Source organism: Salvelinus alpinus, chromosome 9 (assembly GCF_045679555.1).
Source record: "Salvelinus alpinus chromosome 9, SLU_Salpinus.1, whole genome shotgun sequence".
NCBI classification, from domain to species: Eukaryota; Metazoa; Chordata; class Actinopteri; order Salmoniformes; family Salmonidae; genus Salvelinus; species Salvelinus alpinus.
In genome coordinates this window covers 34,559,570-34,585,946 of record NC_092094.1, presented here as the reverse complement: position 1 = coordinate 34,585,946, position 26,377 = coordinate 34,559,570, and the positions used below count along the sequence as shown (strand labels likewise).

Genomic DNA, 26,377 nt, shown 5'->3' with positions numbered 1-26,377 from the left:
GATCGGTCAATTGAAATAAATTCATTAGGCCCTAATCTATGGATTTCACATGAATGGGAATACAGATATCCATCTGTTGGTCCCAGATACCTTAAAAAAAAGGTAGGGGTGTGGTTTAGAAAACTAGTCAGTATCTGCTGTGACCACCATTTGCCTCATACAGCGTGACACATCTCCTTTGCATAGAGTTGATCAGGATGTTGATTGTGGACTGTGGAATGTTGTCCCACTCCTCTTCAATGGTTGTGGGAAGTTTCTGGATATTGGCGGGAACTGGAAAACTATCGTACACGTCGATCCAGAGCATCCCAAACATGCTCAATTTGTGACATGTCTGGTGAGTATGCAGGCCATGGAAGAACTGGGATATTTTCAGCTTCCAGGAACTGTGTACAGATCCTTGCTACATGGGGCTGTGCATTATCATGCTGATACATGAGGTGATGACGGGAGATGAATGGCACGACAATGGACCTCAGGATCTCATCACGGTGTCTCTGTGGATTCAAATTGCCATCGATAAAATGCATTTGTGTTCATTGTCCGTAGCTTATGCCTGCCCATACCATAACCCCACCACCAACATGGGGCACTCTGTTCACAATGTTGACATCAGCAAACCGCTTGCACACATGACACCACACACGTGGTCTGCGCCATACACGTGGTCTGCGGCTTATGGTAGAGAAATTAACATTAAGTTCTCTGGAAACAGCTCTGGTGGACATTCCTGCAGTCAGCATGCCAATTGCACGCTCCCTCAAAACTTGAGAAATCTGTGACAAAACGGCATGCTGTTTAATCAGCTTCTTAATATGCCACACCTGTCAGGTTGATGGATTATCTTGGCAAAGGAGAAATGCTCACTAACAGGGATGTAAACAAATTTGTTGTGCATATGGAACATTTCTGGGATATTTTATTTCAGCTCACTTCACATGTCAACAACACTTTACATTGCGTTTATATTTTTGTTCAGTGTAGATCTGATTACAGATTTTCAGGTCTGCTTCAGTCTTCTGATGAGAGATTAGAGGTGAGAAAGCTTATATGTCTGTGTAATCAGCTGGTCCACCTGATCCACAGGTCTACACCCTCTCCCTCAAAACATTTTAACACAAACTAACTCAACTCACAGGTAAACAACTGGACTCTCTTCTGGAGGTTGTGAGAAAATATGGTAGCTGGTGGTGCTCCTCAGGTCAAATATTTCATTTTAATGACAATATTATAGGTTACAGTAAATAAATGTTTAATTGGCCCCAAAATTAACTGCAAATAAAATATATTGACTTTTCACTACTTATATTAATACCAGTTCTGTAAACCACTTTTGCTTTTGAATATCTCAACATTTACAGTGCCTTTTCCCACATTTTGTTGAGTTACAAGGTGGGATAAAAATGGATTTAAGTCATTTTTTGTACACGATCTAAACAAAATACTATGTAATGTCAAAGTGGAAGAAAAATTCTAACGTGTAAAAAAAATACAAAATAAACACTAATATATCTTGATTACATACAGTTGAAGTCGGAAGTTTACATACACCTTAGCCAAATACATTTGAACTCAGTTTTTCACAATTCCTGACATTTAATCCTAGCAAAAATTCATTGTTTTAGGTCAGTTAGGATCCCCACTTTATTTTTAGAATGTGAAATGGCCTACCGGGTGGCGCAGTGGTCTAGGGCACTGCATTGCAGTGCTAGCTGTGCCACCAGAGACTCTGGGTTTGCGCCCAGGCTCTGTCGCAGCCGGCCGCGACCGGGAGGTCCGTGAGGCGATGCACAATTGGCCTAGCGTCGTTAGGGAGGGTTTGGCCGGTAGGGATATCCTTGTCTCATCGCGCACCAGCGACTCCTGTGGTGGGCCGGGCGCAGTGCATGCTAACCAAGGTCGCCAGGTGCACGGTGTTTCCTCCGACACATTGGTGCGGCTGGCTTCCGGGTTGGATGCGCGCTGTGTTAAGAAGCAGTGCGGCTTGGTTGGGTTGTGTTTCGGAGGACGCATGGCTTTCGACCTTCGTCTCTCCCGAGCCCGTACGGGAGTTGTAGCGATGAGACAAGATAGTAACTACTAACAATTGGATACCACGAAATTGGGGAGAAAAAGGGGGTAAAAAACAAACAAAAAAACAACAACAAAAAAAGAATGTGAAATGTCAGAATAATAGTAGAGAGAATTATTTATTTCAGCTTTTATTTCTTTCATCACATTCCCAGTGGGTTAGAAGCTTACATACACTCAATTAGTATTTGGTAGCATTGCCTTTAAATTCTTTAACTTGGGTTAAACTTTTCGGGTAGCCTTCCACAAGCTTCCCACAATAAGTTAGGTGAATTTTGGCCCATTCCTCCTGACAGAGCTGGTGTAACTGAGTCAGGTTTGTATGTCTCTTTGCTCGCACACGCTTTTTCAGTTCTGCCCACAAATTTTCTATGGGATTGAGGTCAGGGCTTTGTGATGGCCACTCCAATACCTTGACTTTGTTGTCCTTAACTTCTTGTCAATAGGGGGGCGCTGTTTTCACTTTGGAAAAAATCGTGCCCAAATGAAACGGCCTCGTACTCTTTTCTAGATAATACAATATGCATATTATTATTACTATTGGATAGAAAACACTCAGAAGTTTCTAAAACTGTTTGAATTATGTCTGTGAGTAAAACAGAACTCATTTTGCAGCAAACTTCCATGCAGGAAGTTTGTTATGGTAAAGTTATTTTTAAAAATCTAACACGGCGGTTGCATTTAGAACCAGTGTATCTTTCATTTGCCATACAACAAGTATTTTTATGTAAAGTTTATGATGAGTTCTTTGGTCAGATTAGGTGAGTGTCCAAAATAGCTCCGGACATTCTGGGGAAATGTTGCTACATATTCACAATGTATAACCACGGTTTGCAGCTCTAAATATGCACATTTTCGAACAAAACATAAGTGTATTGTATAACCTGATGTTATAAGACTGTCATCTGATAAAGTTGTTCAAGGTTAGTGATTCATTTTATATCTTTTGCTGGTTTTTGCGATTGCTACCTTTTGCGGTGAATTGTGGTAAGCTAATATATAATTTGGCTATTGTGGTAAGCTAATATAATTCTATATTGTGTTTTCGCTGTAAAACACTTAAAAAAATCGGAAATATTGGCTGGATTCACAAGATGATTATCTTTCATTTGCTGTACACCATGTATTTTTCATAAATGTTTTATGATGAGTATTTATGTATTTCACGTTGCTCTCTGTAATTATTCTGGCTGCTTCGGTGCTATTTGTGATGGTAGCTGCAATGTAAAACTATGATTTATACCTCAAATATGCACATTCTTCGAACAAAACATAAATGTATTGTATAACATGTTATAAGACTGTCATCTGATGAAGTTGTTTCTTGGTTAGTGACTAATTATATCTCTATTTCGTCGGTTTTGTGATATCTACCTATGCGGTAGAAACATGGTGAAAATATGCGGTTGAGTCTTTGGCTATTGTGGTTAGCTAATAGAAATACATTTTTTTCCGATAAAAATCGGAAATGATGGCTGGATTCACAAGATGTTTATCTTTCATTTGCTGTATTGGACTTGTGATTTCATGAAAATTGTATTATATGATATCCCTGTCCCGTTAGGCTAGGCTATGCTAGTCAGCTTTTTTGATGAGGAGGATCCCGGATCCGGGAGGGTAAGCCATTTTGCCACAACTTTGGAAGTATACTTGCGGTCATTGTCCATTTGGAAGACCCATTTGCCACCAAGCTTTAACTTCCTGACTGATGTCTTTAGATGTTGCTTCAATATATCCACATCATTTTCCTCCCTCGTGATGCCATCTATTTTGTGAAGTGCCCTTCTGCAGCAAAGCACCCCCACAACATGATGCTGCCACCCCCGTGCTTCAAGGTTGGGAGGGTGTTCTTCGGCTTGCAAGCCTCCCCCTTTTCCTCCAAACATGACGATGGTCATTATGGCCAAACAGTTCTATTTTTGTTTCATCAGACCAGAGGACATTTCTCCAAAAAGTACAGTCTTTGTCCCCATGTGCAGTTGCCAACCGTAGTCTGGCTTTTTTATGGCGCTGTTGGAGCAGTGGCTTCTTCCATGCTGAGCGGCCTTTCAGGTTATGTCGATATAGGACTCCTTTAACTGTGGATATAGATACTTTTGTACCTGTTTCCTCCAGCATCTTCACAAGATCCTTTGCTGTTGCTCTGGGATTGGTTTGCACTTTTCGCACCAAAGTACGTTCATCTCTAGGAGACAGAACGCGTCTGTCACACCCTGATCTTAGAGATCCTTTTTATTCTCTATGTTTGGTTGGGTCAGGGTGTGACTCGGATGGAAAAATCTATGTTTTCTATTTCATTGTTGTTTTGCCGAGTGTGGTTCCCAATCAGAGGCAGCTGTCTATCGTTGTCTCTGATTGGGGATCATATATAAGTTGTGATTTTCCGTTTGGGTTTTGTGGGGTGTTATTTTTTGTTTAGTGTCTGTGCCTGACGGAACTGTTCGCTTTCGTTTTTGTATTTGTTATTTTTGTTTGAGTGTTTCTTGTAATAAATATCATGAACACTTTCCACGCTGCGCTTTGGTCCACTCTTCCTTCCACCGACGACGAGCGTTACAGCGTCTCCTACCTGAGCGGTATGACGGCTGCGTGGTCCCATGGTGTTTATACTTGCGTACTATTGTTTGTACAGATGAGCTTGGATAAAAATTACGTGTGGAGGTCTACAATTTTTTTTCTGAGGTCTTGGCTGATTTCTTTTGATTTTCCCATGATGTCAAGCAAAGAGGCACTGAGTTTGAAGGTAGGCCTTGAAATACATCCACGGGTACACAAATTATGCCAATTAGCCTATCAGAAGCTTCTAAAGCCATGACATCATTTTCTGGAATTTTCCAAGCTGTTTAAAGACACATTCAACTTAGTGTATGTAAACTTCTGACCCACTTGAATTGTGATACAGTGAATTATCAGTGAAATAATCTGTCTGTAAACAATTGTTGGAAAACTTACTTGTGTCATGCACAAAGTAGATGTCCTAACCGACTTGCCAAAACTATAGTTTATTAACAAGAAATTTGTGGAGTGGTTGAAAAACGAGTTTTAATGACTCCAACCTAAGTGTTTGTAAACTTCCGACTTCAACTGTACGTATTCAACCCCCTGAGTCAATACATGTTAGAACCACATTTGACAGCCATTACAGCTGTAAGTCTCTAAGAGCTTTGCACACCTGGAATGTACAATATTTGCACATTATTCTTTTAAAAAGTCTTCAAGCTCTGTCCAGTTGGTTAGACAGACATTTTCAAGTTTTGCCATAGATTTTCAAGCCGATGTAAGTCAAAACTGTAACTATGCCACTCAAGAACATTCCATGTTGTCTTGGTACTCCAGTGTAGATTTGGCCTTGGGTTTTAGGTTATTGTCCTGCTGAAAGGTGAATTTGTCTCCCAGTGTCTGTTGGAAAGCAGTCTGAACCAGGTATTTCTCTAGGATTTTACATGTGCTTAGCTTTATTCAATTTATTTTTATTCTAAAAAACTCCCTTGTCCTTGCCGATGACAAGCATACCCATAACATGATACAGCCACCACCATGCTTGAAAATATGAAGAGTGGTACTCAGTGATGTGTTGTGTTGGATTTCTGAAGGCACTGTAATTGTTTATCATGAGTCTAAATACAGCTGCCAAACTTCACAATTTAGGGCCCTTCTACAGCTCACTCTGCCTTGCAGTAGGACCAAATAAACACAATCTCTATAAAGCTGTCAGCGAAAATGTATGGAAACCATACTTGATTCCTTACTGAGAATTAAAGCTTTGTGGTTAAAGTTATATGGCCTGCTGGAGTTGGACCACCCCAAATGGTGGATGGAGGTATAGGCTCCAGCCCAGGCCTGTGAAATTACTCTCATTCTCTTTCACAGTCTGAATGCTGAGAGACCATGATGGTCAGCAGCACATGAAGTGTCCATTACCATCCAAAATACTTCACTTCATAGAGTGGAGTGCCCAGACGTATAGGAGAGAGGTGAATTCGTTTTGGATAAGAGCATCTGCTAAATGACTAAAATGTAAAATCTAAATGTAAATGTAGGAGGAAAGTGGAGGAGAGAAACGTCTGCCAGGGAACAGCTGCCCCTGTAATTTATATTGATGAGGGGACTGGCTGGCGTGGCGGCCTGGCAGGGAGCTTCCAGGGGTTTGATCACTCAGGCAGGAAGAGAGGAGAGAGATAAGATAGAGGGATGGGCTCTGTCTTTGGGCTCTCTGGGCTGAATGGATGGGGAGGGAGGTTTCTCCCTGAGTCTGCTCAGCTAAGACCACAGAGACACTCAACACTGGCCAGTCTGGCCCTGCAGGAGACGCAATAGGAGAGCCCAGTCTGACTGAAGTGATGGTAGTCAGGGTGTAGTTGTAGCTGGAGAGACATAAATAGTGCCCCAGTATAGCCAGCCTTAAACCACCATGTTGGGTGGAGCTACTGTATATCCACCTCATTATGACTACTCCAGCCAGAAGTACTAGAGCTCCTCTCCTAATCCACCAGATCTTCCATCACAGTGTCCGTGACCATTAACTGTCCTTTGAATCATTCCCTGTGCATACACATCTTTTGACTCAGGACTATCGCCTCTTCCTGACTGCACGGCATATCAATCAGCGACTTGTTAAAACTCTTTACTTTGATTTCTTGACACGGATCAGATTTGAATATTTCTAATTGAAATGAAAGTGTGCAGTCCAGTCTCTGCCCAGGGCTTTGAACCTAGACTCCTAAATCATGCTCTTTGATTTGAGGCCCCTTCCGGTGTAGAGGTGCTTAGCTCTGGTCTAATTAAGACAGCAGTGGGTTATCGGATAAATGGTCAAAGGACTCTGTTTTACCTTACAGAGGAGAAGAGGTTGAAAATCAAACACACACACTTCAAACAAACACTCCATTCATCCCTCTGGCCGGGCAAATAGCTTAACACAAACATCTACCTGACCGTAACGTTATTTTCAGAGACAGAGTTTATGTGACTGCTTCACTCAGGTAGGGCTGGCTAGAGGACCAGCTATTGCAGGCCGAAGACCACTTTTTTGTGTTTTACAGGGAGCGATCTAACCCTGAGACAGTCAGTTCACTTTTACAGAGAAGCCCTACGGTCTTCCCTCTCCACAAGTTTCATTGTGATGAACAGAGTGAAAGCATAACCTTCAGAGCTCGTCTCTCCCACTTATACACACACAGATGGAGACGCACGCACGCACGCACGCACGCACGCACGCACGCACGCACGCACGCACGCACGCACACACACACACAATAACCTGAGCTACAGTTTTTAGATGCATTTATGTTTTTGTATACATTTATGTCATATCTACAGTCTTCAACTGAACAGATCTCTAGGAAACCATCATTTTTCAACATAAATATTGTGTGGCTTCAGGTAAGAGGCAGAGAATCTCTGAGATGGCCTACTGTTGGCTTTTACATAGCATTCATAGCACCATGCTGTGTCACAAACCATTCCTGTATCTCTGTATTTCTCTGATAGCATCTCTCTTTCAGAAATGCACAGCACTTGTAGTTAACTCAGCCTCTAAAGGTTTCAAACAAACCACATCCTTGTATTTTTTTAAGTTGCAAGCCTTGCAGAGAACAAAGAGGAGCTTCAGCAAACTGTCTGGCTGGGATATCAGAGCATGATTTCAGACAGTCATATGACTACATATCATTTCAATTTCCTCTCTGCCGTTATTAAAATATTCTCTCCAGTTCTGCACACAGATAGGAAATAATGAAGAATTGCAATAATAAAGAAAAGTTGACTTGGGAAAATGTCAAAGTACGAAGTCATGTTGCTGTTGGAGGTCAATGTGTGATATGAGAATACTACAGTACATACAGTAGTAATAAAAAAACACAATCATTGAATCTCTTTTCATCCTAAGTATAAGGTATACTGCTGTGTCTGATTTGAAAATAGGTGGTTTTATAAAAGCAGGTCAGTAGCTAATATGTTATGTTGTTGTATTCCATTATAGTTTTGCAATAATGTAGGCTAATGTCCATATTTCAATCATTTTGGTATTCATTTCGAACAACAAGTGGAATTCATGCTATCAGATGGTTTGTACTCACAGGTATGTGTCTTCTTTGTTACTGAAATACCTGAAAAATAAAGAGAAACAGACTTGTTAGAACCACATTAAATCTGAAAATTGAGGACAGTCATACAATATTCCTGTGCCTATATAACGGGGGTCAGTGTGCTGCTAACAGCTTAGCTTCCTCCACTGTCCAACTGCCCAATACTGGGCTCAAACCAGTGATCCTCTGCTTCGCCACACATGTGACCGCCCTTCTTAACAACGTTCCAATGGTTAAAGCCACCCAAAAGGTACCTCTTGGATGGCTCCATCCGCAACATTTCAAGCTAGCTGTGGAGTGAGCTTACGTTACGTTCTTAACTCCGTTACACCTAACTTAACACCTAACGCCACATGGCTGTGTTGCTATGTGACTGTGCTGCTGTGGCCTTGTGGTTCTCCTGTCTCTTGGCTAGGTCACAGAGATCATAGAGGTCCCATGCAGGCTCAGGGCAGTGGTGTGACTGGCCCACCTACAGCCCTCGTACTGAAAAACCCATAGCAACAACCCTGGCAAGGTTGCTCAAACCCCACGGACAGCATCCAGATCATGATTTATTTTGTATTTTTTTACTATTCAAGTCTAGAATACAAATCTGCACAAACACTGTAATGCCCCCATGTGTGACCTCACAGGGCCTATAGTCTGTACATGAGTAAGTCTGTTCCCCAGAGCGGAAGACAGGACGGCGGCGCTGTGACTTCACTCTGAGTCAGACGTGTGTTTCTGAGGGTGAGGCAGAAAGGGAGCGGTACTGGCAGTCCTCAGCCTTCCCCCCTTCGGGTGTCAACTCATCTGATGAGCCTCCCTGGCTCCAGCTTTGTCTCCGGCTGCAGCCGCTCTCGTCTGCAGCGTGGGCCTAATGCCCTGAGAGTCCGACGAGGGCCAGCGCACAGCCAACCATGGGCCCCAGGGGGCTCCGATGCTCATGCTTTGCAGGGCGAAAGAACACTAATAGATCCCACTTGTCATGCGGAAGCAATGGCTAATTTTTCTACAGCTTGCATCTGAAACTCAGGGGATAGCGGGCTGACATGATTCAATAATTCTCCGGCAACTGGCCGGAGATAACAATGTTTCAGACATGTTTGAGGGGAAACGAGTCAAAGAGCAACGAGGGGGAAAACAAATACTGTAAGCTTGTCAGCTCTCTGTACACAGACACACATTGGATATCAGGTCCATTGAGCAGAAAGAGAGAGGGGAAACAGCAGCCTAGGGGCCATGTCTCTGTGATCAGGCTACAGCATTGTTCCAGTGCTCACGGCCAAACTAATTGTCCAACTGAGTCATTACACAAGAATAAAAAACAATCGGTAATCCTCCTTTTAATTCCAGATCTCAATCAACTAAGGGTATTCAGTGTTAGCCTCAGAGGCCATGAGGGAGTGGTGGCGTCAAGGTGTTGTAAGAGCAGCCAGACTTAGACCTCTAACACCATGTAAGGAACCTCTCTGGTTTCATGTTGGGGATATACAGTATCAGGGGCTTTTTCCTGGCTTCTCTTCAGATCTTACAAACTGTATTATAGACACATAAAACAGACATTTTGAGACTTTGTAAATCGGGCTCTGGTTATTGTTAGACATACGATACTAAAGCATGAGATATACTCCAGCTATTTCAATGAAAATGCACAACACAATTTCACACTTCGAATGTAAGGAAATTGGTGGAAAAAGCATGGCTGAGTCACATTCTTTCCATTAGATCACAATATTAAATCAGCTCGCTGTTCCGTAAAAGTCGGAAATGTATCTCAACATTTTGTTTCCCCCAGAAAAAGCATTAGACCAGATACAACTAAAGAATGAACATTGTGAACCCTTAGATAAGGGGATAGTCACTCTCCAGAGCATTGCTTGTAATAGTGGAAGTGGCCAAACTAAGAAGTACAGTAAGAGCAGATTTTGTTCTCTTTCAGTTCCTAATTCTCTGAATATGGCTGAGGTCCAGCAACTAGTAGTGGTCTGTGTGACTTAATCCCTGCTCTCCCTGTTTCTCCTTACACTGCACCAGTGGTTCTCAAACTGGGGGCTCGCGATAAGGTTTTGGGGGGTCGCAAATTTGAAACTGAATGACGAAAATACATATTTTAATAGGCTACATATACAATTTGTATTTTATATGTATACCTTTGCCTAATCTATCTGGTTATTAACATAGACCTACGTTATTGCACGTAATTATTCTCTCAATAAACATCTCATCTGTGCTTCAGAACTAAAAAGTTGTGTCTCTTGACTGTTCATCAGCATTGGTGCGCAAAGGCAGGTGTGCCCATATCCAGATTAGTGACCGAAAAGCACTGGTTTCATTTTATACAGTTCTGCCTGCCAAAAACAGTACGTTTATATTATCCAAATATAATACAGTTAGCAATCTGCTACAGATGCATCTTTGCCAGAACCTGGCAATTTAATTGATAATTTTCACATTTCAGATATGCCTAGTTTGGGTCGCTACTGGATATATGTCTAAAGGTGGCTGTAACATCGAAATGCCTTCAGTACTTACGGGATGAAGATGTAACATATTCTGATGAATTTGTTACGATATTTGTGAGGTAGAAAAAGGCTACAGATAGACCATGCTTTCCAAACTCTGCTCCATACAGGTAGGCCATATGATCCTGCTTGATCTGGACTCTAGAGAAATGACATATCCGTAGTTGATATTGGTTGCTACCATAAATGACTTTCAGCTCAAAATGCAGGTGGAAAACAGAGTTAATTTCTATATATTGCATTCTGAAAATGCATCACCGTTTATGGCTGTATTGACAGGCTACATTTGCGTAACAATTGTGCATTTGCGAGCTTTGACACTCCTTTTTAGGGGTCGCGGGTCAAAAAGTGTGAAACCATTGCACTAAAACATACCATACCACACTACACTACATTATACTACCCTACATTACACTATCCTATACTACACTACATTACATTATACTACCCTACACAACTCTACATTATAAACTGAGTGGGTCGAGCCCTGAATGCTGATTGGCTGACAGCAGTGGTATATTAGACTGCATATCACGGGTATGACAAAACATGTATTTTAACTGCTCTAATTATGTTGGCAACCAGTTTATAATAGCAATAAGGCACCTCAGGGGTTTGTGGTATATGGGCAATATCCAGGCACTCCGCTTTAAGTCGAGCATAAGAACAGCCCTTAGCCGTGGTATATTGGCCATAAACCACGCCCCCTCATGTCTTATTGCTTAATTATACTACACTACATTATACTACATTACATTATACTAAACTACATTATACAATACTACATTATACTAGACTACAATATGCTACATTACACAACATTACACTATATTACCCTACATTATACTACCCTACAGTCCTCTACACTACATTACACAAAATTGTACTCCACAAAATTATACTACATTACATTAAACTACACTACATTATATTACACTACATTATACTACACCACATTACACTACATATATTACACTACACTACATTATACTACACTACATTATATTACTCTACACTACATTATACTACACTACATTATATTACTCTACACTACATTATATTACTGTACACTACATTATACTACACTACATTACACTATACTACATTACATTATACTACACAACATTACACAACACTACATTATACAACACTACAATATACTAAACTACATTATACTACACCACATTACACTACATATATTACACTACACTACATTATACTACACTACATTATATTACTCTACACTACATTATACTACACTACAATACATTACACTACACTACATTATATTACTGTACACTACATTATACTACACTACATTACACTATACTACATTATACAACACTACAATATACTAAACTACATTATAATACACTACATTATACTACACTACATGAATTTACAATACACTACATTATGTTACATTATACTACACTGCATTATACTACACTACATTACACTACATTATATTACCCTACACTACACTACATTATACTACATCACATTATATTACATTACACTAAACAACATTATATTATACTACACTACACTACATTATACTACACTACCCTATATTAAATTAAAGTTCTCATTTACAACCTCATTTACAACCTGGCCAACATAAAGCAAAGCAGTGCGACACAAACAACACAGAGTTATACATGGGATAAACAAACGTACAGTCAATAACACAATAGAAAATGTATATACAGTGTGTGCAAATGTAGTAAGATTAGGGAGGTAAGGCAACAAATAGGCCATAGTGGCAAAATAATTACAATTTAGCAATTCAACACTGGAGTGATAGATTTGCAGAAGATGAATGTGCAAGTAGAGATACTGGGGTGCAAAGGAGCAAAAAAAGAAATAACAATATGGGGATGAGGTAGTTGGGTGGGCTATTTACAGATGGGCTATGTACAGGTGCAATGATCGGTAAGCTGCTCTGACAGCTGTTGCTTAAAGTTAGTGAGGGAGATATAAGGCTCAAGCTTCAGTGATTTTTGCAATCGGTTCCAGTCATTGGCAGCAGAGAACTGGAAGGAATGACGGCCAAAGTAGGAGTTGGCTTTGGGGATGACCAGTGAAATATACCTGCTGGAGCGTGTGCTGCGGGTGGGTGTTGCTATGGTGACCAGTGAGCTGAGATAAGGCGTGGCTTTACCTAGCAAAGACTTATAGATGACCTGGAGCCAGTGGGTTTGGCGACGAATATGGAGCGAGGGCCAGCCAACGAGAGCATACAGGTCGCAGTGGTGGGTAGTATTTGGGGCTTTGGTGACAAAACGAATGGCACTGTGATAGACTACATCCAATTTGCTGAGTAGAGTGTTGGAGGCTATTTTGTAAATCGCCGAAGTCAAGGATAGTCAGTTTTACAAGGGTATGTTTGGCAGCATGAGTTAAGGATGCTTTATATTACACTACACTAGATTACATTATACTACACTACAGTACACTTCCCTACACAACATTATACTACACTACCTTATACTACACAAAAGTACACTAAACTACATTATATTATATTACACTACACTATATTATACTACACTACATTACACTACACTACCGTACACTACATTATACTACAATACATTACATGGCAGTACACCACATTATACTACCCTACACAACATTAATACTACACTAACCTACACTACACTACATTATATTACACTACATTAAATTACATTACATTACACTACATTATACTATACTACACTACCCTACATTATATTACACTACATTACACTGCATTATTACATTACAGTACACTACACTACCCTACATTATACTACACTATCTTACACTAAACTACCGTACACTTCATTTTACTACCCTACACTACACTACCGTACAATGCACTGCACTACGATGCACTGCACTACACTACACTGTATGTCAGCCCCATCTGAATCCTGCCGGCTCAGTCCTATCAGCTATCAGTCTTCCATCCTCCCCAAATCACAAACAGCCATTATGTCAATGTCACTAAGAGATATGAAAATCGTTACACCAAAGATTTACTTGGACATAGAGGAGGAAATCATTACTGTCAAAACAGTTACATGCTCGCTTAGAAAAATGGCCTGTTGCTAGGCAGGGGAGGGGAGAGGAGGAAGGGGTGGAAAGCTAGCCCACTTCCTCTATGTGTCATTCAGAGCACTCTGATTGGAGGTGGCATGGGGGAAGGGGCCGCAGAGCCAATGAGTGAATCAGGCTGTGGGAGGGGAGGGTGGGGCTAGGCTCTGGGCACTGACATTGGTGATGCCTGCCAGTGTATGTCTACTCTACTGGATGGCAGGTTCAGAGGTCACTTTGTAGGTGAGTCTCTCCTTGGCAGACAGACAATCTAACACAACAAGCGTGTCATTAAAAGACCAAAGTAGGGTGTATACAAATCAATGGCCATTACAGTGATGTTCCCTTTAGTCAATACATTTTATTAGCGTTTCATTTTGTTACATGAAACTTCCCTCATTTGATTATTGTCACAATGGAAGGAGGGGACAGCTGTCACCTGGAAGTCTTTGATCATTCTGATTCCACCTCAGAGTGGTAAACATTCACAGCACACATTCTGCTCCTCAACATGTTCTCTCCAGTCTCTTCTCATGAGAATCGTCCCCTCGTCAAATCTGAAAGGAGACTGTGTGCAGACGGCTGGAGGTTAACCTCCACCACATCTATCTGCAGGGGGGCACACATCCTGTAAACATGCCACTGAAACAGGAGTGAAGCGGGCAGGGGAGCGGGCTGGGGCCAGGCATCGGAGTGGTGCTTCTCCAGCACTGCAGCTCAAAGTGACAGCACTGTAATGAAGTCTGAGGCACGCGACAGGCCGTATGTCATAATTTCAGGTTCCTTAAAGCTTGACAGGGAATGATTATCATGGATGGTTATTGTCGCCCTCCCTTCCTGGGAGACGCCGGTGCGCTCAGGGGTTGTTGCACCGTGACATTCAAAGTTACAGTCTCCTTCAGATAATGGAGCTGTCCTCTCAGCACGCTAATGGGAGCGATTCATTTAACCTGTGCCAGAAACACACAGACGAGGAAGTTCCTAATGCGAGGCCCCTCCCGTGGGGACGTCACACTCTCCCCCTGGCTGCTCCCTGCCTTCCTGCTGCTTGATTCATTGACTGGAGCTCCTCACTTATCATCATTCACTGCTCAGTCTGGGGAGACATGGAGGCACACTTCCTCCAGTCCGCTTCCCGCTCCGCTCTGCTCAGCACGCCAACGCTCCACGCCCAACACGCACAAGGACACGGCCAGCACGGATCAGACCAGGCCAAACCAGCACAGCAGTCCCAGATACAGGAGGCCCCACACACTGGTGTCAGGTAGGGAGTAGAAGTATTCTCCTGGAATCATGGGCTATTGGATACAGGTACTCAAAGCCCATCAGAGTCCATTACTAGGGCCCTCTTATCTAATACACATCGAAACTGTAGATACCATTCACTTTCAAAGTAGTTTACTTCCAAATGATCATTCCATACAGAGAAAAGAGTACAATATACTGTATTGAGTTCCCAATACAATGAATAATTACATACTATACACAATACGCTGTAAGAGCTCAATTAGGGAGATCAGTGCAGTGTTCTAACTTTGGCAGTCTTTAGGAAGGCTAAGTTTCATACACAAAGTAATTCCAATAAGCGTCCCTTCTGCAGTGACACACTTAGCCTTATTATACTGGTATAAACTATAAATGCAAAAATGTAATGATTAAAAAAGCATAATGATTCTAATCAGCTGCCCCCTAATATACTAAAACACTTAATCCATGGAGAGGCCAACTATCTGGGGAGGCGTAAGAGAAAAATGACTTCTCTGTCTCCAGGCGCTGTTATTTCTGGTCATTTCTAATTGGTTTTAACTAAAAGCAACCACTCAGAGAGCTCAACAGGTTACTCCAATGCATCGCTATGGAATTATCTGCAAATAGAAGATTTACATCCAAATTAGTTTTAGAGGACACCACAATTGTCTTTCAAGAGAAGAGAGGAGAAAGAGGGAGAAAAAAACAAGCCTATATTTCTCCATATATTTCTCTTTAATATATTTCTCTGAGCCTGGATATCTGAAATGATCAGTGACCCACTGATCACCAGATAGAGCCCTTGCAGACTCTTCCCTCCCTACAGTATTTTTGCCAGACTCCTGTACGGTTCTCCCCCAGGGTAGTTCTGCTTTATTGGTCCTGTGAGTCTCCAGGTGAACCCTCAGTGCTGTGTGTTTGGAGCTGTGTGGTGGCTCGTGAATTATACATAGTGGCAGAGGAATAGACGTGGCCCAGGAGGGCCACGGGAACAGCAGGCATGGCTGGGAGGCAGATTGAACACTCTGACAGAATTTTAATTGTACCGCAGGGAGTGGAGCGATAAGCGCTATTGTTATTGGTGAGAAGCCGCAGCCTAGGTTCCCTCAGCTGAGTGCTTAAACAAATGGTGAGCGTCACCAAACAGTCCCGTAACGCTGCCGCAACGTTCCCGGCCTTAATGAGGGATCGCGTGGCAATTTTGTTAGAGGCCATCGAGTGGAGGAAGGTTCAGAACAACAACGCAATATTAATATTTACAATGATAGTAAATAAGTTGTGAATCTTTAACACCGTAGCTGACTGCCAAGTGTTGTTTTCTAACACTCTCAGAGGAACAATAAAGGTGAGCAGAGTTTCAAGAAAAGTACTTGAAGAAAAAAATATATAATCCAATCAAATCAAATCAAATATTATTGGTCGCATACACATATCTAGTAGATGTTATTGTGGGTGTAGCGAAATGCTTTTAAAAATGAACAACTTCCTTTTCATAAAAAAAAAAGTCTGGCATTTTGTTCAATGTTTCTGTGTGATGCTCTGTTGAGTTGTGCTGGGGAAAAGCCAAACGACAGTGTTTCTCCTGCTTTGAAATGCTTTTCTTTGATCCTGCCTGTAATGTAACTCCCCTCTGAGAGCTGGTCCCTGGAGGCCAGAGGATACAGGAAGCCCCTCAGCACTGGTCAAAGTGAGGCCAGGGGCACAACACAGGCAGGCTTCTCTGTGTTTGGACTATCTGAGCAGGCAGTTCCCGGTTCTCAGTAATCTCCCTGGGATCCAGCCTGAACCACATATGAAACCCAATACCATCTCAGCCTGAACCATAAATACAGCCCTTCCAGACCACCCTGATGCACTGTACTGTACACCAGCCTGCACTGACCACTACTGGGTGCGTTCATAGGCTCACACAAAACAACACAGTTGGACTCCATGGATTCTAGAGTACATACTTCCTCGCAAGGATTATAATAATATATATGACAAACAAACATTACAGTAGTAAATGTATGCTTTTATTTATCGAATGATATGGTGTATCTCAAGTGCTCGCCAAGGGTCACCCACAAAAGCCAGAGCAGAACTAACCTAACGTAGCAGATGTTGAAACATACTGGTCTTGATGAGAAGAAAAAAACTATTAGGGAGGTTCTCTTCTGCACTGCTCAACCAATCCAGTAAATGTGGAGGAGGAGTTACGATGGAGTGTTGCCGCAACATCCGGTGGATCGTGAATTATACATGACTCGGGAGAGGCTAGAGCAGAACTGGACATGAGAGAGGAAACAGAATGTCCGTCAGTCTGAGGGTTAGAGGCTGTGACCTCTGACCTAGGTTCAGAAAATGAATTCCTGCTAGAATGTACTTTCTTTCTGTGAAATACACACAGAACAATCATTTCTTCAGCCTTTTAACAGGAATACCTAGAATAGGAAGACCTTGAGATCGTCGAGAGAATGGAACTGAACGGTGGCCAGAAAAGTTAAGCGAGCAAAGGGCTCATACACTTCTCGCTATAGCCAATCTCCTCCCGTCATCACTGGAAAGGAAAGCCAACATGCTTACACATTCCTGCATCACCTCAGAAAGGTTACAGAAGGAAGTTCTCCCAGGTTCAAGCTGAGACCCAGACAACCCAACCGTTCCCTGAGGATAAGACCTTATTAATTCAGAAGTTCAGAATTAACTGAATCCTACACATGTAGCAATGTAATACATATATATTATTCATACTGGAGTTAATCATATCGCAGTCATTAAATGTCAAACTTGCAATACTAGATAATTTTTTTGCAATGTGCTCCCTTGGGCTAACCTATTCAGTAGGCCTAGAAAAATAACTAACAAAGGAGATAAAGCTCTCCGATCACCCTTTTCAAAGCTATGGGTTCTTCTCTGTGTGGTCTGCTGTTGTTGTGCATGTGCAGCACTAAGGATGTCTCGCCACACAGACATCTCTACAGGAAACCACAAAAGCAGTTCACATGCTATTAGACTGCGTTTCCCAGAGGTCTATATCACTATCACAGATATCATGCTGCTAGACTGCGTTTCCCAGAGGTCTATATCACTATCACAGATATCATGCTGCTGGTGAGGTGCTCATCAGACTGACCTGTCACAATCCTGATAAGAATCTAGTCTCTGGACTTCTCACCTGTCATGTGCAACATGTTTTATCTTCATATCTACCCCTGCAAAACTCTTTCCATCCAATTCTTACAAGTCAAGATAGGCCTACAGTACTATATTTATAACATGTTGTAGACAAAGGAACTGATGTGTGCACTGATAGTCTGTCCCATGACAAGTAGTTAACAGAGCTGTCCAGCAGGTACCTATTTCAAAATGACACATTAAGGAGGCAAAGAAAACCACTGAAGATTTTTCAAAACGACATACATTTCATACCATCACTCTTATCTAGTATTGGGTAGGTCACGTGGAGGAACTCTGGTCCATAAGTATAAATGCTGAGCAAATAGGCACGTGTCTACTGAGTCCATTGAGAGGCTTCTTGTTACGTATGTGTCCTCCCAGGTCTCAGAAGAGTGGACGGAAGTGTGTGCTGATAAGGACTTGTCTGTAATTGTTCAGAAGGGAGAGAGCTGGCCAATAATGCAAACTGGCCTTCTGAAGCCTCCCATGTAATAACACATCCTGGGAGATGAATTACATGTCCGTCAATACTCTAATTAATATCCTGCTCTTATTGAACACTCTCTGCTGCTTGAAACAGGGAGAGGCAGCAGCGTGAGAGTTGTCTGAAGGTTTGTGAGCAGCACTGGAGAAGAGAGAGAGAGAAAGACAGAAAGACAGAGAGACAGGGCGAGAGAGAGAAATAGAGCAAGAGCAAGAGAGAGAGAAACATAGAGCAAGAGAGAGAAAGACAGAGAGAGAGCGAGAGAGAAAGACAGAGAGCGAGAGAATTAAAACAACAGCAGATGTAAGCTCACTACACTTGCTGCTACAGCAAATCACTGCAGTCATGGCTGGCATTTAGTGCGCCATCTATTTTTCATGTATTTCATAATTAAAACCTGCGCGTTCTGCAAGCTCTCCATGTTCCATCCAGATCAAAGGTAGTCCTATTAACAGGGGGTTCATGACAGGAGCCACTCTTCCATTTCCAGGCAACAGAGCCATGCTTAAAGCACAAATATCCTGTAATTACACACATGTGTGATAAGGGGAAAGCTAGGGAGCTGGACTATGATTAATACAACACAGATCACAGTTCCCACTCTGTTTTTCAAAGCTACCACAACATAGGACTTTACACACACGACTACTATATAAACCATCCACGGGAGATACAGAGCTGGATGAAAGACTGAATAGATATTTCACACTGCTACAGTAGCGGTGGTGTAGATGAATGCTGCTTCAGTGTGCTGCCTCTTCTCCATGTAAATCTAATGAGAGGACGGGACTGTAGAAAGTCACACACAGCAGAGACACAGCTCTTCCTTACTGTGAGAAGAGGGGAAGTTAGCCTCTTTCCAATTGTGTAATCAACGGAATGTGCTGTGCTTATCTATTTGTCCCATTGACTCCTAAGTAACACAAGCCCACAGGGCTTTCCGTCTGCCTGTGACACTCTTTCCACCACAGAGAATCAGCTGACTAACACAGGAACACAATCGCATCTCCTGCAAAATGAAGCCTGCTCAGGTTGATGTTAGTTCTATAATAGTTACCATATTATAATACTAATTAGTAGTGATTTCAGTATCCCTTTCATCATTTACAACTATTTCATCCTATCCATGCAGATATATCACAGCGCAAACTGCAAAAATATGCCATGAACAACAAATTAATACTGTAGAAATTGTAAATGGTAAAATAGACAGCCCAGCAGAGTTACTGAATGTCCTTACCCTTTTGGCCTCATTATTTTACCATGTCAGAAACAAAACTTGACTACGGGTCATATGACAACAATGCCATTATAAGGTCCTACATTTCCTTCATTCCTACAGTACCAGTCAAAAGTTTGGACACACCTACTCATTCAATGGTTTTTCTTTATTTTTACTCTTTTCTACATTGTAGAATAACAGTGAAGACATCAAAACAATGGAATCATGTAGTAACCAAAAAAGTGTTAAACAAATCAAAATATATGTTACATTTTAGATTCTTCAAAGTAGCCACCATTTGCCTTGATAGCTTTGCACACTCTTGGCATTCTCTCAACCAGCTTCATGAGGAATGCTTTTGCGGAGATCATCCGTTCACCTACTCTGCATCTCACAAAGACACGGTGGTTGGAACCAAAAATCACACATTTGGACTCATCAGACCAAAGGTCAGATTTCCACCGGTCTAATGTCCATTACTCGTGTTTCTTGGCCCAAGCAAGTCTCTTCTTCTTATTGGTGTCCATTAGTAATGGTTTCTTTGTAGCAATTCGACCATTCAGGCTGTATCACATCCAGCCGTGATTGGGAGTCCCATAGGGCGGCGCACAATTGGCCCAGTGTCGTCCGGCTTTGGCCGGGGTAGGACGTCATTGTAAATAACAATTTGTTCTTAAAATACTTGCCTAGTTAAATAAAGGTAACATTTTATGTATTTAAAAAAATATTTATTCATGCAGTGTCCTCTGAACAGATGTGTATGTTACTTGAACTCTGTGAAAACTTTATTTGGGCTGCAATTTCTGAGGCTGGTAACTCTAATGAACTTATCCTCTGCAGCAAAGGTAACTCTGGGTCTTCCTTTCCTGTGGTGGTCCTCATGAGAGCCAGTTTCATCATAGCACTTGATGGTTTTTGTGACTGCACTTGAAGAAACGTTCAAAATTCTTGACATTTTCCGTATTGACCTTCATGTTTTAAAGTAATGACGGACTGTTGTTTCTCTTTGCTTATTTGAGCTGTTCTTGCTATAATATGGACTTGGTCTTTTACCAAATAGGGCTATATTCTGTATATCACCCCTACCTTGTCACAACACAACTGATTGGCTCAAGGTGGCAAGAAATTAAGCAAATTATCTTTTGACAAGGCACTCCTGTTAATCGAAATGCATTCCAGGTGACTATCTCATGAAGCTGGTTGAGAGAATGCCAAGAGTGTGCAAAGCTGTCATCAAGACAAAGGGAGGCTACTTTGAAGAATCTCAAATATAACATATATGTATTTAACACGATTCAACAACGGGAAAGGGAAAGGGAGATACCTAGTCAGCACAACTGAATGCCTTCAACTGAAATGTGTCTTCCGCATTTATCCCAACCCCTCTGAATCAAAGAGGTGCGCAATATGTGTTATTTCATAGTTTTGATGTCTTCACTATTATTCCACAATTTAGAAAATAGTAAAAATAAAGAAAAACCCTGGAATGAGTAAGTGTGTCCAAACTTTTGACTGGTACTGTACGTCAGTAATTTAGTTGTTTATGCCTTCTAAATTAACCAGCCCCAGTGTGGAGCCCAGTTAACAGTAGAACACAGCCAGCTACCTTCCTTTGGGCTGGCCAGGTCAACCACAGTTCACACCATTGTCCCACACTAACAACTGTAGAAGGTAACAGGAAGGGCTGCTGGTTTATTGAGTAGAATGACAATCCTAATATCCATGCACTGGCTTCCTCTGTAAGCAATGAAAACAGAGTGGCCGGAAGGGCAGTAACGTAATACGTCAAAGACCAGGGACAGTTACAGGACAGGTTACTGAGAGAACAGTAGCCAGATTGAGCATTAGCACCCAATATATGGGACCGTCATCACACTGCCCCCCACCTATTAAACATCAGATAGGACCAATACACATCAATGATGATGATGCTAGTCAGACAGGCTTGACAGCAGGTCAACCTTTTAACCTTCCCAATGGTGTTTCAAACACTTCCTGGATTGCTGGCTCATGACAGCATTTCAGTCACACTGGACAATATATTCTCATTCTTGTAGCAGATACAAGATGAATTGAAGGTGCTCAAAGACACACTGACAGAGATGTGCCGCACAAGCATATGCATGAGTGTAAAAAAAAATATGGACGCATGTGCACAAGCATGAGCTCATGAATGCATGCATACAGACATCACCCATCACATGCAGACAGCCTACATACACAAAGCACTTACATGAATGCAGAAAGCATAAGGGGACCGGAGTGAAACCTGGGACATGTCTACATTATAGCAACACTGGCCATACCATCTCAGCAATATATAAGAGTAGTAGCCATGGCGATCAGTAATAATTCATGACAAAGTCTATAAGCATTCCATTAGGTGCAAGCAGCTGTCATAAACATCTTAATTAATTTACAAAGCAGGCAACTAGGGAATTATGGCAACGTAGAAATCTGCTTCCTGCTGCCGCTCCATAGCACTGGAACAGATCGGGCTTTTACATTTTTAAACGTGCCTTTCATGTTCTCTAGAGCACGAAAAGCCTTTGAACAGTCAGCTTGTTAGGAGATGCACCTAGCAGCCCAGTACCTTGGGGTCGTCCCACTATTCTTTTCATACAGTGACAGGAGGTTGTGGGTTCACTGTGCTACTCGGGCTCTACACAAGGGCTCTTTATTCCTCTGTTTCTATGTCTGCTGTCCACCAGGATCCCTCTTCCCTTTCTTACTGTTGTTCACTGACTGCTGCTGTTTTCCCTTTTTTGCATTTTCCTGCTTAATCTTCTCCCTCTCCCCCTCCCCCTATCCCTCTCTCCCCCTACCCCCCCCCCCCCTCTCCCACTCTCTCCTTCTTCAGATCCATATGATTTCTAGCCTGGGGAACAGGAATATCTGTTCTGTGTCTTGTTTCACATTAAGGGTCTCAGTGTGTTGGGAGAAAAACAAGAGCTACAATCTATAGCAAGATTATGAGGTTCATACTGTCACTGTGTCAGTGTCCACTGTATGGAGGCATTTATTAAAGGTACAATGCAACTGTTTTTATCTCAATATCAAATCATTTCTGGGTAACAATTAAGTACCTTAGTGATTTTTTTCAATTAAAATTGCTTCTTAGCAAAGAGCTATTTTTCAAGCAAGAATTTTGCTAAGACTGTCTGGGAGTGGTCTGAATGGGGAGGAGAAAAATGAAAACCAGCCCTTATTGGAATAGAGGTTTGGAACTCTCTTTCTTATTGGTCTATTAACTAACTAACTGCCTGGTCTTTTCAAACAGCTCTTACACTATCAGAGTATTATTCCAACCTCATAGTGTGGAATTATATCTAAAAAACAGAAAAATCTAGTTTTTGACTGCACTGGGCCTTTAACATTTTGGCTAATGTCTCATTTGCCTGTTGTTGGGTTTTTTTCATTTAAAATGTCCTGTTCTCTTAATCTCTTATTAAGCTAGTTACAGGTTCACATTCTCAGTAAAACAGTGGTTGCTGAAAATCTGTGTCACGCCCTGACCTTAGAGAGCCGTTTTATTTCTCTATTTGGTTAGGTCAGGGTGTGATTTTGGGGTGGGCATTCTATGTTGTTTGATTCTATGTTTTGTATTTCTGTGTGTTTGGCCGAGTGTGGTTCCCAATCAGAGGCAGCTGTCTATCGTTGTCCCTGATTGGGAATCATACTTAGGCAGCCTGTTTTGCCACCTTAGTTGTGGGTAGTTGTCTTTTGTTAGAGGCCTGTTTAGCCCTAGTAAGCGTCATGTTCGTTTTTGGTATTTCTTGTTTTGTTGGTGACATTTATAATATAATAAAGAAAAAATTTACGCTTACGACGCTTCACCTTGGTCCGGTCATTTCCACGAAGACAGCGAACGTGACAATCTGAGCCATTTATTTTGTGTTAAGTGTGCCAGTGGGTAACATGCCTAATAAATAAAGAGAATTAGTCAGATTTCAAGACTAAAAACAATGATTTTAGATACTCAAAACAACAGCTGCTTTTGTACAAATCATGTAAATGTCCTCCTGAGGATATCTGCAGGGACTGTCTGGGGACAATGGCTACAGTGGTGTGTGTGTGTGTGCGTGCGTGGTGGGATGGAGAAAAATATATATATTCTTACCGGGAAAAGGCTGGATTAGGCTGGCAACTCTGATGTGAGGGGAAGTTTAAGATAGCTTGAGAATGACAATATCAGCTGTTTGTGACATAAAGTAGGGCTGACCCATCACTTTGAAGTGAGGCCATCAGCTGTGTTCCCATGCAGCTAAGTTGCTGTGCCATAGAAACAGTACTCTCCATTATTTTTTTAAACTAATGATGAAGAGTGTTACCAAATTTCACATCAATATACTGACCAAAGAAATGAACCAACTAACAGAGATTCATGTGGCTACCAATTGAACCCCATATTTTCCCCATGCAATGACTACTATTCATTTACATGCTGCAGGACATTTTGGGAGTGATGTTTTGGAGCAGTTTCCATACACTGGAGTTTGTTTACTCCTCATCATTTATTCATTCTCTATTCTGTATTAAGTTGGCTTCTACACTTTAGTGACTATCATTTCACTTCACAGGGATATTCAGAGCACTTTCATGCTTTATTCAATTATTAGAACCCAATACAGTGGCAATGCTTTATATAACTCACTCATTACTATGCATTACTTCACATATACCCTATAACTCTGCATTGCTGGTTGCCATAGTTAGTCAAATTTGTGAAATAGACACATAAACAGATGGTTTCTGGGCCTGTCCTCTGGAGGAGCAGTGGCATGATGATGTGTGTGAGTGCGTGTTTTTTGGCTGTCTGTGTGTATGCCCGCCTCTCACCCCTCTGGAGAAACCGTGCCATCTCTTGACATGTTTATGGGGGAAGGGCAGTTATATATTTTTTGTGCTGGGAGGCTGTCAAGATGGCTCAGCGTCAGGCCCTGGCACAGTGACACACTGACCTACAACCACCAAGAAGAACTTAGCTTAGTCTGCATGAAAGAGGGAGAAAAAAATAAGAACTATTGATTTGAGTAAGGGAGGCATTTTAAACAGCATTAGTCATCATGTGTGTGTGTGTGTGTGTGTGTGTGTGTGTGTGTGTGTGTGTGTGTGTGTGTGTGTGTGTGTGTGTGTGTGTGTGTGTGTGTGTGTGTGTGTGTGTGTGTGTGTGTGTGTGTGTGTGTGTGTGTGTGTATACCTCACAGAGCTGCTGCTAGCTCCTTAATTATTTCTCAGGATCCAGACTAACTCAGCGCAGCGCTGCGTGAAGAGTGCTTATTGATTTTGTCTGTGCAGACAGCCAGGACACACTTACTTCATGGCAACTCAGTGAGCAGGTGGCAGAAGGGGAAGACAGAGATGGTGCTTATCTTCTATCAGGTGTCAATGTAAGAGAGACACTACAGCTCCTTTGGTAAAGGAGATGAACTCTGCATCAGCGATATGCCACTCACACCATGAAGATGTGGGGGTGGGAGTGGGAGGGTCATGTGACTGATTTTTGTCACACTCATGAGTGGCATATGTTATGACAAACCACCAGACTCTAAGAAGTCCCTCCCACGGGAAGTCTATAGCCTACCTGTGTAGAGAGTTTGAGAGAGGAGGAGAGGCCTGGGTACAGTGATTGAGCTGTGCAGTGTGAAGTTCCGGGTCAGTGCTAGTTGTTGTGGAAAACTGGGGCTTAAGTGGTCAGGCATGTTCTTCACACGGTAAAATTAGCTGTTTCAATGTATTTCCTGCCCACAAAAACAACTTTCAGAATCGAAACATGATTTAAAACCAAAAACAACACAAAGCCACAATCGAACTGAGAGAAAAACCAATCCAACTTGCTTTGCTTGGTGGATTTAAATCACTGACTGTAGTAATGACGATGGGATATTATGTTTCTGCCTCAACCGACACCCAAATAAGAAATGTAAATATGTCTAAATGTTTAGAATAAACATGAGTGTGTTGACTACTGAGGCTTTGTGACTGTGGTTGTCTGGATGTTAGAGAGCTGTCTGATAATCCTCTCAGAGCACTGATGTTCTAGAGGAGTGCTGTGCTATGGGCATATTGTTCTTTTATGAGTGGAGCTGAACAGAGCCAGAGCCCTGTCTAAGCTGAGAGAGACAATTCCCTGCATGGCTACACAGTACACAGACATTGCATTTAGAAACAGGTCTTAACTAGATAACGGCTGCCGTGGTGAACCTACTAACCCTCCAATGCATGCCTTCTCCATGTCTAGCCAGACTGCACGGAAAACCAGGGTTAAAAATGCATTTGGTGGAGGGGAGATGGATGGTTAGGCTCAGTGGAGACCTGGTGAGTGGAGTGCTGCTACTGTATGCCTCATCACGGCTGCCTCCTCTGCACTGCACTTACATCATTTACACAACTAGCGAGGGGAGGCGAGAACGGCAGGGGGCAGAGCCACAGGGAGCTCACGTCCAATTGCATTTGGCCATGTGGAGAGACAAAAACAGCAGTATGAGAGGAGCGAGGAGCTCCAGCCACAGCCATT

The 26,377-nt window shown here is 42.1% G+C and overlaps 1 protein-coding gene across 1 annotated transcript in view; it reads right to left on the bottom strand.

Annotated features, from left to right (window-relative positions):
- Window positions 1-26,377, bottom strand: part of LOC139584702 (nuclear receptor ROR-alpha A) — a 283,138-nt gene that overhangs the window by 103,382 nt on the left and 153,379 nt on the right. Inside the window, exon 3 of the mRNA XM_071416840.1 lies at window positions 8,148-8,177. Within this exon, the coding sequence (XP_071272941.1) occupies window positions 8,148-8,177 (30 nt within the window). The remainder of the gene's footprint in view (window positions 1-8,147; window positions 8,178-26,377) is intronic.